This window comes from Excalfactoria chinensis, chromosome 2 (genome assembly GCF_039878825.1).
Source record: "Excalfactoria chinensis isolate bCotChi1 chromosome 2, bCotChi1.hap2, whole genome shotgun sequence".
Lineage (NCBI taxonomy): Eukaryota > Metazoa > Chordata > Aves > Galliformes > Phasianidae > Excalfactoria > Excalfactoria chinensis.
This window is the reverse complement of record NC_092826.1, coordinates 57,707,840-57,728,582: the sequence shown is the minus strand read 5'-3', so window position 1 is coordinate 57,728,582 and position 20,743 is coordinate 57,707,840. Positions and strand designations below refer to the sequence as shown.

The 20,743-nt window shown below is 37.4% G+C and overlaps 1 protein-coding gene across 1 annotated transcript in view; it reads right to left on the bottom strand.

The window, feature by feature from the left end:
* LOC140248793 (dynein axonemal heavy chain 5-like) overlaps positions 1-20,743 on the bottom strand; it is a 144,593-nt gene that overhangs the window by 55,481 nt on the left and 68,369 nt on the right. The window contains exons 53-61 of the mRNA XM_072329829.1: positions 19,762-20,091; positions 17,434-17,640; positions 17,108-17,350; positions 16,135-16,289; positions 13,499-14,163; positions 12,055-12,335; positions 11,497-11,712; positions 8,942-9,109; positions 1,438-1,656 (exon numbers count right to left, since the gene is read on the bottom strand). Coding sequence (XP_072185930.1) covers positions 1,438-1,656; positions 8,942-9,109; positions 11,497-11,712; positions 12,055-12,335; positions 13,499-14,163; positions 16,135-16,289; positions 17,108-17,350; positions 17,434-17,640; positions 19,762-20,091 — 2,484 coding nt within the window. The remainder of the gene's footprint in view (positions 1-1,437; positions 1,657-8,941; positions 9,110-11,496; positions 11,713-12,054; positions 12,336-13,498; positions 14,164-16,134; positions 16,290-17,107; positions 17,351-17,433; positions 17,641-19,761; positions 20,092-20,743) is intronic.

Genomic DNA, 20,743 nt, shown 5'->3' with positions numbered 1-20,743 from the left:
AATGGACCAACAGGAGTCTCCTCAAATTCAGCAAAGGAAAATGTTGGTACTGTCTCTGAGAAGGAAAAACTCAATGCATCAGGACAGCTAGAGAGCAGTTGGGAAGAAAAAGGCCTGGAAGCCAAGTGGAACATGAGACAGTAACACATCTCATAGCAAAGATGGCCAACAGCAACCTGGGTTACCTTCAGATGACTGCTGGAAACACATCCAGGGAGGTGACTATTCATGCCATCACTGGTGAGATCACTTCTGGAGTATTGTGCTCAGGTCTGAGCTCACCAGATATGGACACATTAGAGAGAGTTAAGCAGAGGATCCAAATGATTATTAAGGATCTGGGGCCTCTGTCATATGAGAACAGTCTTAGTGAGGCTGTTTAGGCTTGAGAGCAGACCCCTGGGGAGAGTTTGGCAATGTGTTAATATGTCATGGGTGACTTCAAAGAAGGTGGTGCCATACTCTTTAGAATGCTACCCAGTGAAAGGACAAGAGGCAGTGGGCAGGAATTCAAATACAGGTCATTTCATTCAAATATACAAAAAGACATTGAGAATGGTCACGGACTGGAATAGTTGCCAAGAGAGGCTGTGGAATCTCTATCTACTCAAACTTCTATTGGATAATGTCCTGAGAAATCAAAAATATGCCAAAGCATCTAATAGTTTTGACTAAACAGTTCGAAGCATATCAGTACAAACACTTGAGATCTGGCCTTAGAGGATTCAATGGTTGAAGGTCAAAGCTCTCATCAGTCTTGATTTTGTGTGATTATAAACAAGGATTTCTCAAAGCAAACAATCAGCCAATTAATGAATAAATAAATAAATAAGACCATCCTGCTTTTTCTGGAAACTGTCAGCTTCTATTATAAGCTGAAGCTATAAAAATCTGCACAGGAGAGTAAAACTTAAAGCTCGGTGCAGAGGATAATGATTAGCCCATAATTCTGTGAAAGGTTTCAGTAGCAATCTGAACTTAAAATATAATTCAGAATATTAGTCAAGCTTCAAATTTCTATTCTTGTATAGTTGGTGAGGAAAAAAAAAAAAAAAAAAAAAAAAAGTAATCCTTCTTATGAATATTTTAGGGCAATTATTTAGGTTAAGCCTAATTCCTCTTCTTACTAAAGTTAAAAGGAATTTGGCTCCTTGGCTTTCATTTTGAATGTTATCCCAATACAAGTCATATGATCACTATACATAAGAATCTGGATAACACAATAAATGGCGTTACTTTGTTAGCTACATTGATTTCAAGAATAAATAAATAAATAAATAAATAAATAATAAAGTCCACATGTGTAACTAAGTGTCACATAATATCAAGACATCACCTTGCCTTGAATTTCTTGAGCACTGCTAATGATTGTTATTGGTTATTCTCAAACCTGAGGACCAACTCTGTGCTAGTACTGTACTCATAATGTGCCAGCACCTTTTCTCCGCCTAAGCCTTCTATCAGAGCAGTGGCATTGTTCATCTTCTTCCTGCAAGCCTCAGCATCATCAAGTAAGGCCTGCTTCTCTTTCATAGCAGCATCATACATGGCTTGTACTTGATCCAGTTCCATCTGCTTCTCATCCAGCTGATTTTGTGCATTATTTAGTTCAGTTTGGGCAGCTGCAAGTCTTCCCTCTTGTAAGGCTAGATTTGCCTAGAAGCATTTCAAAGTAAACAGTCATTAATACTTGTTATTTGGCAAGTCAATGACATTCATTTAGTGCCATATACTGTACTGTATCGAGAACTTCTAAAAATAATACTTACACAAGATAAAAGCTTTTTTTTCCTTTTATTGTTATTCAATGCAATCTTAAAATGTTTTAATAACATTTTCAGAATGATCCATTAATCACACAACAATTAATGGTGTATAAGCACAATACCCCTGAAATAGCTGTATACTAGATATATGAGGCACTGCATACAATATTTCCTGTGTTATCTTCTCAGTGCAAAGGAAAACTGAGATTGTGCCTCATAGACTATAAAATAATAATAATAATAATGGAAGCTAATCTTCTTCTTTCTTTCCTCATCAATTAGTTCTACAATAAAAACGTAACAAACACATTTTTTGCTCCTCTGGAGACTAAAGCTCTAAAGACATTTCATGTGTGTCTATGGAAATTTGAAGAATAAGCTGACATTTTTTAAACTTGGCCTCTTCATTTCTGTAATACTAATAAGAAAGAATATTTCTGTTCTGTGAAACCAGAATTTGTTTCCGAATACTTCACAAATACTTGTTTGTGAAAGATTAGAAATCGACAAAATGCTTATGAAACACTTACAGATACACCTTGTTTCCATTTGCTCTGAATATTTAAAGTACTTCTGTTTTTCCTGCTCTAAGAGGTACAAAGACGGAAACTAAGAATCTGTAAAAATGTTTTATTACAAATATGAAACTTGACTCTCACATCACATCAGAGCAGAGCAAGGAATCTCTGGTATGACTTCTAGTAAACCATATAACCTTGGGCTGCTTTTTGACATTAAATCTTGACTAAAGATATATTTAATTCCTATCAAACGATATTAAAATCAGCAAATTCTTGCACTGGATAGGAATAAATAAATAAATAAATAAAAGAGAGGAACCAAATCCCATTTTGAGATTAGGCATGATAAAATAGTGCAGCATGGAGTCCAGTGGGTTTCAAGATAGGTCTCCCAGCAATTAGAGAAGCTTATCTGCAATAATCACTGAAGCACAAATTTAACACTTCAGTGTTACACTTCCAGAGAACAGCACTATCAGCAAAAACACCATTTACTGTAGTTACTGCATCTGTTGACAAATTCCAGAGATAAACAAATATTTTATAATGGAGATAAGCCAGCAAAATGGCCATTCATAAAATATCCATCGTGTAAAGATGCTGAAATATTTTTATTCTACTCTTATTTATCAAAGTGCACATTAAAGAGCATCTCCTATAGACAGACGCTGTTGAATCAGCAGACCAGGTAGTCTTGATAAGACCCAGCTAAGCAGATTTCAGAATCACAGACACTACTTTTAGTGAATCTTGGACCCTCCAGAAAAGCTTAAACACTACGGGAGTTTTGAGTAGGTGACACAGTGTTCCTCTGCTCAACACCAGGGAAGGCAAAGAAATGGCGCAGGGCCCTTTCTAGACCCCAGTACGAAAGGACTGACAACAGATGTCTTAAGAATAAAATGCCCCAATAAAATAAGCGTAAGAAATGTAGTTAGTGAGTAAATATTAATCCCTTCCAGATGCTGAGCACCCCATGTTCATGCAACATTGGACAGAGCCTAGATGAATTTTCACATGGTGTGCCGTGCAGAACAAATCCTGTTTGTGGAGAAAGACCGCTCTCTTTTGGTCATTAAAGCTATCATATATCCCTCTTTTTGTTCTGTCTTACTAAAGCAATTACCTTATTAAGTCATTTGTTGTTGGATCTTTTACTGAGATCCAGAGAGGACCCTACAGCATCTCTCTGCCACCTAGCCTCCTCCTCCTCTGGTGCAGAACATCATCTTTCATCACTGAATCCATGAGAGGCAAGAATGAGAGTAAAACAAAGTTCTGATGCGTTGCTTCATCACAGCTCACAAATGTTGAGGTGACACAGGGAAAAATGTCACTGGAAAGTTGGGAAGAACAGCCAAGACAAAAACAGGTGGAAGAACAGGGAAATTGCACCTGCTTGTGAGGATTCGTATTTTACTTTGTCATTTACCATTGCAGTACACAGTAAGCCATAGTGAAAAAGAATGCCCAATACATACAAGCAATGGTGCCTTGCAAATATGAAAAAGCTATATCTCCGCACAGCAATAAACTGCACAGAAAAGGTACAAAATATGAATAAAACAGACTTCCTACTTCTTAAAAGCTCCTAAAAGGCTACCAGCCTTGTAGATGTAGGCACAACCAAAATAAATAAATCTCATGAAGAAACACTTCAGATGAGTACAAAGAAAAAAATCTACTGCACTCTAACATGGAAAATCCCCAAATTAGTTAGGCATTACAGGGATCTCTAGCAGAAGACTAGAAGTAAGTAATTTCATTGACAATTTAATAAAGGTTTTCAGCAATGTTTAGGGTAATAAGAAAGTATTAGTCCATTTTGGTATTGGTTTGATGTATAGGATGCTTAATCACATGTGATGGATAATGCTTGTTTGCAAAAGAATGAATGCTAGCATACCTGTGTGACCAACATATGTGACTCCCCAAGGCAGAAACTACTTAGAATCATAGAATCATAGAATTACTCAGGTTGGAAAAGACCTGCAGCCTAACCACAGTACCCTAACTCTAACAACCCTCTGCTAAATCATCTCTCTGAGCACCACATCCAAACGGCTCTCAAACACATCAAGGGATGGTGTTTTAACCACCTCCCTGGGGAGCCTATTCCAGTGTTTAACTACACTTTCTGTAAAGAAGCATTTCCTAATGTCCAACCTAAACTCACCTTGGTGCAACTTGAGGCCATTTCTCCTCGTCCTGTCACCTGTCACCAATGAGAAGAGACCTGCCCTACTCTCACTGTAAGCACCTTTCAGATACTGGAAGAAAGCAACAAAGTCTCCCTTCAGCCTCCTTTTCCCCAGACTAAACAGTGCCAGCCTCTCCTTATAGGGCCGATCCTCCAAGCCCTTCACAAGCCTCGCTGCCCTTCTCTGGAACCACTCCAGTACCTCCATGTCCTTTTTGTACTGAGGTGCCCAAAACTGAACACAGTACTCCAGGTGAGGCCTCACCACTGCTGAGTACAGGGCTTGCTTCAGTTCTCCCTGGAAATCATCACTCTCTGCCTCTCTCTCCGATTCCACATTTCAAAATTACATGGGTACAAACACTGCTTTCATATAGACATCACTAGCAGGTTGGCTGGCAGCTTCCTGCGCAGTTTTGCCATGATAGCAGAAGGAAAGTTTTCCTGCCAAGAAGGCTATCAGAGTTGCAGGAAGCTTCTTATGAAGATTTCCAGCCAATTAACAGAGGGAAGGAAATGTGTCTCCCAACCACAAAGAACCATTGCGGCCTTTCTAATTTTAGTGACATTGCTATGCGAACAAGATTCACACTCTTCGTTTCATCTCTCTGAGTCACGCAGCAAAGCAACGATTCAAAATTTGTTCCAGTTGGATGCGGTGTGAAAGCCTGATAAATGGATTTTACGTGAATGAATCACGAGGATTGAGGACATGGGAACCAGACTGCAAGCTCCTGGATAGGGGGTTTACATGAGAATACTTAAAGGCTTGTGCAAGAGCCATGTCTTCAGCCTTTCCTTGCCAATGGCACTGTGGGGAACCACACAATACCCTCATGTCTGCTATAGCCAGTGCCTCATTTGCTCTTTCTGCATCCTCCATTCTGCATCTGTCAGCATAGGCCAAGCGTCATTAATCAGCACAGACTGAACTGCTACTTTGCCTCATTCCAAGAAGCCATATAAGAGGCCTTTGTAGCAGGTGGTGAGATGATTTTGCCCCTTAGCCTTTTTGCATTCCACATAAAAACAGGAAAAATAAACAATCCACGGCTATGCTATTAAATTAAACAGGCCCAGAAGCTTCCTCTGGCACTGAAATCTGTAAGAGTAAAGCAGCTCATGTAAAACTCTTCCAGCCTCTAAAACATCACACTGTATGCAAACAGACCTGCAGAAAGGGCTCTTTGGCCACGCTAGTTCCTAAGAGGTGCCCAGAGACCACTGAGAAACTGCTGCCTGGCCAAGATCAAGTACACTCTAGGGTCCGTTCTAACAATTTAACTGTGTAGATACTCATTTTCTAGTGTCTAAGGTTCAGTCACACTGTTTAATTTATCAGTATTGCCATAGCCTCAAGTTCCTCACTGATTCACTGTAAACTCAGTTTTGCTAACCACTGAATATAACTGCTCCTGCTCCAGGAAGGCATTTAGATGAAAATAAATAAAAATGTCTTATTTGATAAAAATCTTCACATTGCTAAATGCTATCTCTGCTCACGTATGGAATGCCTAGAACAACCCCAGATCACCACGAAGAGCAGCTGTTGCTCAGTAAATACAGGAAACATTACTAGAAGAGCTTTGTGGATGCGCTGAATGACCACATTGGTCTTCTTTTTTTTCCTTTTTTTTTTTTTTTAATCTTTTGCAGTCATTCCCTGGGACATGGTTCCTGGCTGACATTACTTCATGGAAATGTAATCTCTAGCTGCTCCTGTTGATTTTACGCAAAGACGGTCCATCGCTTTTAGGTCATCCTCATCACAGCCTCAATATCATAAGAAGGTTGGATTCAGAAATAATTTAGGGAGACATTATAAGAAAAACAAGCACATACATAGGTTTTGCAGACATTAAAAAACAAAAACAAAAATCCAAACAAGGCTTTTCTTCATCTCAAAAATCTAATACTCGCACACACACGCATATAGAAATACATTCATGCACGCATATCTAAACATGCAAACATGTCCGTGCAGAATGGCATTAATAAAATCTTGTCCTCTATTTCCTTGCTATCAGTGACCATTTGGGGGAATTAAAACAACCTGTGAAAGGCATGGAGATCCTGCCTCTTATCTGCTTTATGCAGCCTCAATAGCTACTGAAAGACTCTTCCTTTCCAAGTTATATGTCCTGACTAACTTGTTTCACTATAGGTAATATAATCCTCCTTTCCACACTCTCCAAATAAATGACTTCCTTGAATTCATACTTAAATGCTTGTGGTTGCCAACTTGACAAGCATACTCTTATTTAAATGGTTGCCCCCCAAATTTTCACACTGTTCCTCCTAAGATAAAATTCCAATTATTGCCTCCTGTGGGTTTTAGTTCAAGATAGAGACAAGCAAAAGCAGAAAAAGCAATAAAGTTCCATATTTAAAGCTGCATGTGATAGAGACAATTCCCCATATCAAATAGAATTTATAAATTACAAACTTTTCTTGATCATCGTAACAGCCTAAGGAGCGCTTAATTAAAATCACTGGAGACATCTCCAAGGGAAATTATTTCCTTATTTTAATTGGGGTCTAGCACAATCAGAACTAAAGCCAGGGCTTTCTCATTCTACTGCTATTTTCTTCAACTAATGGATAAATAAAAGATAGTGTTTCAGAATTATCGGGTTAATCCAGGAGGCTTGCTGACTGGTTAACAAACTAGAGAGGAACTGCTCATGCTCGTGTTGAGGGTCTACTGAAAAGCAATAAATACATGGTGGCTGCTTTATGATAAACAATCACATTGCACTACATTTGAAGGCCATGTTTGCTTGTACTGTCTGTGTTCAACTCTGAGTAGTGACACTTAGGCTGCAGGCCACATATGCGAATAGTGTAAGTATTCATTTCAAGGGAAAAATTCATTTTTGCACACTTATACACAATAATTACTAAAATATAAGATATTATTAGTCAGTTTTTATACAGTGTCACGTTTAAGATTAAGGAGTCACCGAGTCCCATTTAAGATGCAATTAAAAAATGCATTGGCTGGATTATATAAGTGTTAAAGAGGGGTTGTCTCCTAGAACTGCAGATGGGATAAAGCAATTTGATTCATTCATTCAGTAAGCCTGCTTTTAGCACTGGATGATTTACCCTGTGTTAGTCCTTTATGAAATCTAATTGCACATTTATTTTCAATGATTTTCTTAGTATCACTCTACTGCTTCCCACAATTCTTTAAACCTTTCTTTCCTTTATTATCTCCAATTTTAAAATAATGGAAACTATTGCCATATCTAACAATAGGTATCGGTTTGCCAAGAAATACATGCTTAGCTTTATATCAGTTCCAATGTGGCAAGATGTAAATACATGAAGATAAAGATAAATTTATATGTAACTTTAAGTCATGTATAAAAAAAACTGCACTTCCACAGCTTTTATGGAGTTGTATTTGAGCATTAGTCCAGTATTTCCTCTTTTTTTTGTTTGTTTGTTTGGTTTTTTTTTGTTTGTTTGGTTTTGTTTTTATAGATCTCAAAAAGTGCACATCAGATTCTGTTTTCATTAGTGAACGTCATATTATTTTTAAAAATATAAATCATAAAAATGCAGTCATTGATTACTTGGATCAAAAATATTATGTTTTAATCAATTTGAATTTGATCAATCCAGATAAACTTAAAGCACATGTGAAGGCTTTTGAACATGCAAATGGATCTGAATTACACAAAAGGAGACTGAGCATAAGTACAGTGGAAGCATAACTGATTGGTATGTATTTCTTTCCAAAAAACTACAATAGAATTGCCTATATAAGCAACTATAAATCACTATATAAATATTCAAAGTTATTTTTAATATGCTCATATTTTAAACATTTCCAAGATAATAAAAATATCTTTAGCAGCAAAAAACAATGGCAGCCAATCCCCTTCTACTATAATTTTATAATAATTTCACTGTTCCTAAAGAATTCTGTGCTAGGTGACTACATATTATACAATCACTTGTAGCATCTCAACACTCAGAAATTTTCTTAGGTAATTCAGTTCCAGCTAAATTCACTAAAGAATACTTCTTTATCAAGAAAGGTCTCTCCCAAATTCTACCAGTCCCATGACAAGGCACACTTCTTCCCAAGCCAGTTAAGACAGAGGGGAAATTTTCTTGAAACTACAGTGCCTGGCACCAAGGTCAAGGGCAGACATGGTAATTCTCACTTGCCAATAGCCAAGTTGTATAAAGAATCTGTGCACTGAACACTCCCACTGAAAACTGATTGCATTCACACAACTAACAACTGTACCACAGCGTAGCTGTGAAAGGGGAAAAAGTGGTAGGACTTCACTGACATTTTAGTGTTGGACTTCAAAACCGCGCATGAAGAAATAAGAATCTCTTGTAAATTGCTATCATTTTTAGCCAAAATCCTGCTACATTTTTTGCCTTCAACCATAGTTATCTCTCAGAGAAATGAAATGAATAATATGAAATACCTTAAGAGGAAGGACTTCTTTATTAATACCATAGAAGTAAGCCATTGCTTGTGTCCATGAGCACAGACCTGCTACGTTTCCACACACTTTTTTAGCCGTCTCCAGATTATAATCCTCCATGTCCAAATAAGGCTCTAAAAGCTCCACAGTTTCTCCTGTAATTGAGTCCTAGACAGCAGAAAGGTCAAATTGTGTTTGAGAATGGATGTTAAAATAAAATCTGCTTCACCAAAACACTTTTCTTTTTAAAAACATGACTCTACCACTTCTTACAAGAGAAACGAATTAAATATTTTTCATCAACACAGGCGCTGCTTTCTACTCTTGGAAAGGTCAGATTAGTTGTTGGGGTTGTTGGTTTGGGTGTGGGTTTTTTTGTTTTGTTTTTTTTTTATTTGCTTGTTTTGTGAACTCAGGTAAAAATAGCTTCTACTTCCACTGGAAAAAAAAAACAAAAAAAAAAAAAAACAAACAAACAAAAAAACAAACAAAAAAAACAGCTGACTAGAGTTTAGAGTTTATATTTCATAAATTTATTTGGTCTGTATTATTTAGAGATATTATTCACACGTGTAGCTCCTGACACCCTAAGCTGGTCTAACTACCTCTTATTACAGCTCTCTGCACCTTCTTTCCCTTTCAGCCTCAAGATCCGCTCTTGCCACATCTTTAATGACATCATCAATGCTCTCAGTGAGCTAGTATGGAAGTCAGTATGATAGAAATCCAAGCCAGCACACAGCAGTGTTCTGTTTTCTTCTAGGCAAGTTCCCTGAACCAGCTCACCATGACATCACACAAATCATAGTGTAAATGGAGGGAGTTCAGTGTGAAGCCTGGAAAAGGGAAAAGGTGAAACTTCTCATTTCTGTAGAGAAACCAACACTGACTTCATTGAAACCATCCCTTTTCCTTAACTGCAAATGTGATTTCTTTCAGCTTTTCACCTCATTATTCTAATCTTACATTTTTTTCTCCCTTCTGTTGAGAATATGAAAAGCCAGATCTTTGATGATGGTGGTTAATCTATAATTACACAAGTGTCAGAAGAAAATGGAATTCATCTCCTTAAGAAATGTAGAGAGTAGAACAGATTATACAGGGTAATAATAGTTGCTTAACAACAGAAGCACTAAGAATCTTCCTTTTATTGGCAATGTATTAACATGTTTCTTTCAATGAATCTAAAAATGATCCTCCATTAATAGCATCAAGCAACATACCCTTTTTTTTTGGAGGTACATATCAGAAAGGACAGTCTTATACCTGTCCAATCCCTAGCTACTATAGTAATGACAGAGACATTCATTACATTATTCCTAAAATCATATATTCTGATGTTCTAATTATAAGCATTTGCTAAAATGAAGAGTAATGCTGGACAAACATTTTGACTTTTTTATTCTCCCACTTGAAAATATAAATTAGCAAGCCAGCAAGAGTGCAGCAAAGACCAAACAACAGTGAACTGAAATCCTATTCAAATGTCATTCAGGAACAAATTTTAAATCCAAGGAGTTTTTTCTTCCACTGGTCTTCCTTGCATAACAAAATAAGAAAATATCACAAATCTCACAAAAAGATCAAGCAGTTTGGTATACTCAGAACTCCAGATACGATGGCCTTACTTCTCACATATGGTCCATACTGGAAACAAGAAATAAGGCAAAGGGATGACACAGAAAGTACTTCATCAGGAATACAATCTGGAATTCCTTGTCACATTTCACCAGCATGAGTTCCAGCAGGAACTTAGCCTCACAGAGGCTGTTCAAATTGTCCTGAATAAAGTTAAATGTGTTTAAGTAAGTGCTAAAACTGGAAACCTCACATGCTTGAGTAAGGAGTGTATAATTGGCCCCATTATCTTTAAACTCACTTCCTCTATCTGTTTATAGAAGGCAGCACTTGGAAAAGAGGCCAGATTGACAGCCCCAGATCGAGACTGCAAAGGCAGCGCAAGTTTCTACGTGCTGCCATGTCAATATGGCTCACAGGGAGAAGCAGCTCCTGGGGATAGTGAGAGTAGCAGTTTCAAGCTACGTCTGCACAACAGAAGAACTCTGGTAGCTTAAAGACATCAGCAAAATGCACAGCTGAATCTGTTTTAAGAATCCATGCACAAATGAACAGTTTTCTGCAACACTGCAGAAAACACAGGTTTTGCCAAAACCTGCTTGGCTTTATGGGTTTTATTTTGCCATTCCATAATCCATCCTGGGCCTTCTAGTCTAGCTACATGTCTAGCTATATCTTCTCTTCCCTGCCAAGAAATTCCCCTTGCACCACAGTTTAGAGAATCTTGCTGTAAATGAGGCAGGCCTTTGCCCCTAAAAGAAGTAAAAATCTATTTGTTTTTTTCATTTGGTTGATCATTCTGCACTTTACTACTTCTCTAACAAAATAGTCCCAAAAGTTCCCAGTAGCTCTAATGTGTTTCAGACTACCTATGACCTTCTGTTCTAGTGGATGATATAACACACAAATCTGAGGATGATTTTACCTGACCTCTAAGATAGCTGTGGGAGTAATAATGCCGCTAAAAACCTTCTTACCTTCTGAAAACTAAGCAACATGCCAAGAAATCCAGAGTTATTCATTAGTTTCAGAGCCTCAGCCCATGATGGCTTCACACATGGGCGTTCTTGATCAATTGTTACTGAGTCTATTTTTCTTTGGAATAAAAGTAGCACACAATCCATAATTCGCATTATCAAGTGAGGAGGTTTACCCAGTTTGCGAACAGTTGCGATGTCAGAGGGCTTTATTGTCTGTAAAGAGGAGAAAATAACCAATTTATTTAAGCCATCACTTGATGGTAGAGAAAGATGTTTTGCAGGGGACTGCATATTTAATGCCACTGCTTTATTTTTGCAGGTGACCCAAAAGTAGCACTACAGAAAGGCCAGACTGCTTGTACTTCTAAGTGACTCATTTTATTACCTGACAGTAGAGGAGATACTTCTTATCTTACCACTCCACTACCTCAATTTTCAGTTTTTTTCTACCAGGTCAGTGATAGCCCTTTCATATTATTGTATTTTTTCAACCACAATGTTCCACAAACAGCAATTGCAAAATACATGTATGTTCAGATTATGTTCAATTCTGACCTGCAGGGCTGCCTCTGCTTCTTCCAGAGCAGGTCTCGCAGCTTCAAGCTTCTCTTCTGCTGCTGCTTTATCAATGGCAATGTCATCCACAATGGCCTGAGCTTTGTCTTTTACCTTTTGCACCTGCATTTTCACTTTTTCAGCAGCTTGGGCTTTCATTGTTACTTCCAATAAAACTTCATCAGCTTTTTTTGAAGCTAAAGCCAAATCTTTCTCCTTCATCACCAGCTCTTCGGAAAGCTGATTTACTGAAACCTCAGCTTCCATCAGTTTCGCAAGACCTGTGTAGAATAAATTCCACACAGCAATATGAGTACATGAGAGAAAAACCTCAGTGGAGTGATCTGGATACTGAAAATTAGTCACTCACATCCACATCTAGAAATGCCAGTGAGTGATCCCCACCTAGATGAAGCACAGTTAATATTTAATATTTCATATATTTTTAATTATTATTTTATGGGTAAAAGTCCTCAGAATCTGTCATTGGTCACTTATTTATATTTTTATATGTGAGAGGGATGCTAATAATGCAAATGGTGCAAAATTCACAAGACTACATGAAGTACAAAACTGTTCCTAAGATCCAAAGATTCACAGAACAGAGATGAGGGACCTGATATTCTAAATAATGCAAGTGAAGAAGAGATTAGGCTGAGTTTCTACATTAAAGATATGAAGATCCAGATGAACAGGGATGCTAGATTCTTGAGCAATATTTCAAACATTTCATCAAAGGATGAAAAAATTACATGTATCTATATGTATAAAAATCCTTATTAGTAACTGCATGCATACAAACTCTAAAAAGCACAAATGTTCCTTCCAGCCAGCCAGACACAATCTATTCCTGCAGATGTGTAAACAGCACAGTTCTGAAGTTGGTGGCAGTAGGAAAAAAACTGATTTAAGTTCACGTCCAGCTCTAAACACCAATCAGTTTCAGAAACCATTTGTTAACTGTGTATGACATCATGCAGTGCACGGTTTTAGTATTTCAGCACTTGGTATATAATGTTTATTTCAAAGAATCTTCATAGTGACTGAAACTGAATATTACTTATTTTCCCTCGGATTTAATTTTAGTATGTTTAAATGTGAAAACTAGGAAGCAGTAGCTCCATGGCATACATGCATATAGAAGCTGGAGTTTTAGGTGTTTTAGCTGCTAACTGATGCTATTTTAAAAACTCACTTGCAATATGCAATATTCACAACGTTCCTCAAAACAAAGACTCCATATTTTTTGCAATCTTACACAACAAAGCTGAATATAGGACAGCCTGCTTCCACATGATAGTGAGCTCGTAACTCAAATCCATGTCAAACATGTCAAACTTTCTCGACATGTAAGAATTAAAACTTTAACATTCTTTCATTCTGATTCCTCTCAACTTAAAAAATAAATCTAGATCAAAAAGTACACAACCAGAATTTACAGTACCTGTTCTCATGCGTTCTGACAAACTTCCAACATTGGCAAACTTCTCTTTATAAACAGCTTTGTAGCCTCCAATGAAGGACAGGTAAGATTTTGGAGTCACAAACGTTCGGCGTCTGTATCGTTCAAAGTATTCAACACATTTTTCAGCTACAATATCTTGAAACGTTCCCATGGTGCTAATAACACTTTGTTTCACTTCATCTGTGCACTCTATAGAGTAGGAAACTAAAAAATGTTGTGCAACTGCTACAAGAGCATCTTTAGGCCAGCGCTGGAACCAATCCATGGTACAGCCTGAAATCAGACCTGGAAATTTGAGTGCACGAGTTCTGAACTTTTCCCCAACGGGAGAAAAACAAAGTACCACGTGCAAGTTATTGCGAACTCGAGTAAGAAAGTAATTATAGAGATTTTCACCAGTGGGAGTACGCTTTGGATACTCTTTCCTCATTGCTGGTATCAAATCTTGTGTGATTTCACCAATTTCATCTCGTGCAAAAAGATTTGAGACTTCACCTGAAGACAAAACGTTGTTCAGGTACTCAAGAAAAGATTCATCTCTGATTTCGTTGTCTGTGAATATAAAGACAATGCCCTTTCCTTTTTGCCCAGCAGTGCGATACAAGATTTTCAGATCATCCAAGAGGTTATTGGTGGCATATGTTCTGGGAAAGAAAAGGATTAAAGAAAGAGAGAACAAAAATGATGGATTGATCTGGGAAATACCTTTCATATGGCTCAGTTTACTTAGGTAGGATAAAACTCTACATATGAATTAAATACTGCATGTCTGTAGTTTATGGGCTGGTTTGGCCTGATTCTGTGACTAATAGGACAGGTAGACATAACATGATGGTATGATGCTGAATACTCATAACAAACAACAACAACAAACAAAAAACAGAAAACCACAACACCATATCTCCCTGCTTTCATTTTTCAGATATTTTTTTAATTAAATATTTTCCCAAAGTGAATGGTTGGTTACATAAATCATAGGGGAGGTGAAACCAACAGAATAAGGTGCTAGAAAATAAAATGTAAGAGTAATGCTATCTTTAACATATGCATGATACAGCTGCTCTGCATCCCTGCAGATTGTAGACTTAAGCTCTTTGTTCAAATTGAAGGTATAGCTGGATTAAGTTGTCAAGTAGGTTGCCCATTGCTATTAAACTTAAATATTGATGGATTATCTTTCGAAGATATTAAGAGAAAGTTAAATTAAATCACTAAGAGACAAGAATAAGCACAACTGGGTTTTCTAGTGTTATTTGTATTACTATATTGTCAGTATTTGTAATATTGAATATATTATCACTTGGGCTGATTCATTCATTACACCTCTTACAATTGGTGCATACAAGTATGATTCTGGTCAGTTCCATGCAAATTTCTGATTCAGATTGTGAAATATCAAGAAAAGTAAAGTAAGGTTAATAAAATGCTAGATTTTGTCCATTGTGTCCTTACATTATTAAATGGTGTGAATTAGGAACTTCTGTTCTTTGAAATCAGTTTATTTCCAAGGGCCTTAAGTAATACAAGTAGTACAGACAATGCACTGTTCAGTATTTGCAAACAACACTCTGTTTTGAAATTAAATATACCATACAGAAAGTCTCATAGTGCCCTTGCAGCTACATCTTAACAGTGCTCTACAAATACCTTGAATGAAAGCACTGTAGAACTTGTGCAACAATCTAGCTGCTCAATTTGCTAGTGTGAACTATAATTACTACAGTGATTTGTGGTATTCTTGATAAGAACATACAAATGAAAAATTCTCAACATGTCCTGTAGTTTTCAAAGAGAAATTCACACCGCCAATTGTTAGCATCTACAACAGGGTTCTTAACCCTGTAAATGCTATTTTAAAAGATAATCAGGTAAAGGACAGTCATCACACTCCCAGTTGCTTCAGGAAGATTTAAATGAATAGTCTTCCAGACTACTAAGTGGTAAAAATGACAACTAACTGGAATGATCTCTTCCAGTTCCCTAGTCAGGAATGACAGGGACTATTTCAAAACATCATCTACAGAATAAAGACAGAGGAAACCTTATTTCCTACTCTGTCTCTACTCACCCTCCCCCTGACTCCTCCTACCTCTGAAAAGAAACCAAATAAATGCAACTTAAAATACAGGGCTCTAACAAATAGATTAGATAGATAGATAAAGAGTTCCTTTCTCTTCCCCTCAGTTTTCACAAATTACTAAATTTCAGTACTACCCACGATTAAGTAATAGTAACAGTTATAATACGATCTGGGTCTGTAGCCATCTGTAACAAAAGTTATGATTTCCCCCAACCATCTCTATTTAGCCACTGCACATAATACACCAATAGATTATTCCGTGTTATCTTTGGTCTAAAATGACGTAGAGGGAATTTACAAGCGTGCATTGCAAACTCAAATCCTAAAGGAAAGGAAGACATTGTTAACAGTGTAAAGGCCCCAAAACAAGGATCCAGGGTCAGTCATCTACAGATTGTGTATTTGCACAGGTGCTTTTGGTTGAAAATGTAGCTTACAGTGAGGGATAAAATGTTTGACAGTTTCACATTTCTTTAAGACACATGTTGGCAGTTCATTTCTATAGCGAATGTCTATGTACACTGTGTTGTGTTACCTTGTTAAAGTAATCTGAAAGCTCTCATATCCAGCAATATATGATGCTAGTCTGGTCAGGCTCTGTTTTCCAGATCCACCCACACCGACCAACAATGCATTTCCTTGTGGAGTACGAATAATCCGTGATATTTTAATCAAATGTGTGATTGCATCCTATGCATTGGAAAAAAAAAAAAAAAAAAAAAAAGGGGGGGGGGGGGGGGGGGGGAGGGGGAGCAAGAGATTTTAAGGTATAGAAAATAATACAGTGTATATTTATCTAAAAGCATATAACTGAGCAACTGCCTCACAACAGCTAGAGGCCTTCTTTGAAGCCAGCTGCCGAATAGCCAAATACTCAGTCCTCTACTCAACAAGAGATTTCCCCTTTCTTCAGTGATCAGCAGACCTAGTTCATATGACACGCTGTCAAATGCAATATTTGTACTTTGCAGAATCCAACATATGCCTCCTTAGGGGTCTGGAGGAAAATTAGAAAGGGATTAACACCCTCCTCCAACTCTTTAGGTGAACTACTTACAGTGTCTCAGCTGCCAAAAGTACAAGTACACTATAGGAATCTCTTATTCAACTGTGGTTTTTATCTTAGAGTAACAAATAATCTGAAATGTTCTAAGCATCAACCAAAGCACCCAATCTAAAAATAAAAGAGCACCAAGCATCAAGAGGCCTTTCAGCCAGATGACTATTATGATGTGAACTGTAAAAACATGAGTTGTGCATTATGCAAAACAAGAGAAATTTAAAAAAATAAAAATGCGGAACAATAAAAAGATGGAATAATTTTTGAGAATTAAAGCATTTGGGAGACACAAACGTGGCTTTATGTATCTATAAGGATCAATGGATACGTGTTTTGCCATTTTGAGTTATCTCCAAGAATAATCTGATGGAAGCGTTTAAAACACATGCATCGGTGAAATGCAAAAGACCAGGTGGTTTTGTAGTAACATAACTAGAAGCATGAATACCTTGAAAAATACTAAATCCATCTTTGATCCTCTGATGCTTTCATTGTACTGTTGCATGAACATTTGTAATCTTTCAGCCAAATAATCCAAAGATGGGATAGGCTCATAAATTTTAGGAGCCTTCAATTCTACATCATCAGGTTCATCTCCTGTGGCTTCTGGAGCATCACGCAAAAAATCTGCAAAGTATAATTCTGTAGATCCATCTTCAAATAGATTTTGATCATGTTCTGCAGCAGCAATCTACAACAGTACATTAAGGATCATTTTAGTTGTGAAACGTTTTGCTGGTCCCTTTAGCATAGACTTAAATACTCTTTGCCTACCTTTTTCATCATATCTTCAAACCAGTCTTTATCACTTTGGCTGATGAACCTGTCTGCAATAACACGTCTGCATTCATGCTGGAACAAGGCTACCAAAACACTGATGCTCTGGCAGACTTCAGAAGTAACTGTTAGCATTCCTTGCCAAATACGACTAAGGTCTCGTAAATTAAAGATGTAATGAAATTTAGCAGGAGTTGGTAAGATCTGCAAAAGAACATCATAATCTACATTCAAATAACCACTAAATAGAAATGTTTCCTATCTAGACTTAAATTAATACTGTATATTTTCACAAACTTCAACATCAATATTGCATTATAGCAGAAATGCATGCTTGGCATTTAAAAAGCAAAGATGAAAATGAAGAAATGACAGTAGAAATAACCAGCTCTTTAATTTCACATAAATTTCACACAAGTTTCTTTGAATCTTTCAGGCTCCAGAAATACAGACTGGAGAGTAGCCAGGAAAAGTTAGTTAACAATGACATTAAAGGCCACAGTAAGAACATCAATATTGCTTAAAATGTGGTGTTTTTCCTAATTTCTCTTCCAAATCATTTCTGTCACTCTTTTGAGGAAGATGAGGAAAGAGGATTTGAAGAGGGAAAAAAAAAAAAGGAAAAAAAAAAAAAAAAAAAAAAAAAAAAAAAGAACAGTTTACCAAAACTCATCAGTACTAAGCAGTACTTCTGTTGAATATACTGGTTGATACTTCAAAACTTAAACTAGAACTCGTTATTTCTCTATGTAAGCCAACTTTACATCAATAGATCATGTATCAAACTCATATCTGTCCATACCTTTCCACTACCTTCCTCCATTTTTTCTTTCCACTAAAACAAACAAGCAAACAAACAAAAAGGCAAACATCTCTATTCTGTAATTTTAACTTTCCAGATTTCATTCCATGCATATATGTTACCCTGCTCTCCTATGGTTCAACCACCCAATCAACCATTTCACCTGAGGAAAAAAAGTCAAATGTTTTCCTTGCTGCAACCTCCTTTCAGGTAGCTGTTCAGTAGAGAGTGATGAAGTCTCCCCTCAGTCTTCTCCAAACTAAGCAACCCTAATTTCCTCAGTAACTCTTCGTGACTCTTGATTTCTAGTCCCTTCACCAGCTTTATTGCTCTTCCCTGGACAGGCTCGAGCAATTCAATATTCTTGTAGTAAGGGGTTCACTTGAAGTATAGCCTCACAGTGGACATGTACAAGGGAACAACCACTTCCCTACTCACACTATTTTTGTCCCAAATGACACTGGCCTTCTAGGACACCTGGGCATATTGCTGGCTAGCTGTTGACCAGCACCTTCAAGTCATTTTCTAGTCATGCAACTGGACTCATCCTATGGGTCCAGCCCATCCAGATCCCTCTGCAAAACCTTCCTACCCTCAAGCAGATCAACACTCTCAGCTAATTGGGAAGCTTAGTGAGGGTGTGCTCAATCCCCTCATCCAGGTCACTGATAAAAATGTTAAAAACAAATGGGCCTAATATTAATTCCTGCAAAACACTACTGGTGATCAGCCACCAAATGGATGGAACTCCATTCACTATGACTCTTTGAGCCCAGCCATTCTACCAGTTCTTTACCTAGAGAACAACATACCTACCCAAGCCATGAGCTTGGACATGAGAATACTACAAAAAAACATGTCAAATGCTTTGCTGTAATCCAGGTAAACAACATCCACAGCCTTTCCCTCATCTACTAGGAGGCATCTTGATATAGAAGGTTAGTCAGGCAAGTTAACTGGGAAGGACCTGCCTTTTGTAAACACATGCAGGCTGCTTCTGATCATTCATTTGTCCCATACATGCCATGTGATGACACTCAAGACAATCTGCTCCATGACATTCCCAAGTACCGTTGTCAGATTGACAGGCCTCTAATTCCCTGGATTTGCCTTCATGCTCTTCTTGTAGACTGGGCTACATCTGCCAACCTCTGGTCAACAAGAACCTCCCTGGATAGCTGGGACTGCTGGTAAATTATTGAAATTGGCTATGTCAGATCTTTACAATTCTAAGCATCCTTTTAGAAGATTCCTGTTTAATTTTTAACTTATGGTTCCTTATGGCCTCAAATAAAAGACATCTAAATGCTCAAATCAGCTACGCTCTCTGTATGACGCTCAAATTTTGTTAGTCAAATAGTGAGGTACTTACATTAAAAAATTCAGAATGGGAACTTCAGACAACAGTTATACCTACAGGTATCATGTCAAGTATAAACATACATGGCAGTACAAAAAGTCTGGGTCTCATTATTTTGTCATGGTCAGATGCTTCAAAGACTTCATAATGGACATAAATTTACCTTTGCTTTTGTCATTTGCCATACTTTTCGTGTTGTAGATACTAACGCAGAAGCCATTTTACATATTTCCTCAGAAAAACCTCGTTGCTCACAGAAATAGCCTTCAGCTACTGTTCGAAAAATTTTGTCAATAGATGAACTGGAAGGCAGTGTGCAGTTGTAGATGGTGAACTGGCGTTTCAGGCGTTGTGGGATGTCATTCCGACCTCCCCCAGGGTGAATCATTGCAGCTACAAACTGGATATCAACCACGTTTGTAAATTCACCTGGCTTCTCCAAGTTGTAGAAACCTTTCTGTTCCATCAGCTGTCTTACAATCTCATTGGTGATCTAGATATCCCCCACAAAAAAATTAAATGGAGCAGTTAAGTATTTCAGGATTTTCCACTTGAAGGAAGGAAGGAAGAAAGAAAGAAAGAAAGAAAAGAATAGAAAATCTATAGTATAACAAATCAGTAAACAAAAGGAAACATTTCCCATATTTCTGAATTTTGTGTATTTTGTTAGGCATTTCAGCAATTTATAAAGCTATATAAACTGGTAAGAAGAGCCCCAGTGTAGTAAATTAGCTGCATTAAGCTTTGTGAGCTACATAGTAGTGAACATGAGGTCTGGCATCCAACTCAGTTTCCATAACATCAGTCTAACATCCAATCAATTTCTTCAGATTGACGTAGGCACATAGATGAGTGACATAGAATGGTTAGTTCAGCACAAAATATAATCACATTTTCACCTTTATAGAGGTAGCGAGAGAACAGGATTATGGAGCTGCATAAAAGTGGAGGAATATGACTTTTTCAGCAAGTCTTTTAAAGTCAAAGTTACAGAGTACAGGTCAATAAAGAATTAATTTATTAGTACCTCCAAACAGCTCACTAGACTTGTATGTCAAATATAGCATTAGATTTCACTTAATAATAACCGTACTGTAAAGTCCAGAGTGAATGGAAGGAAAGAATTTCTGTTTGCTACCTGGATT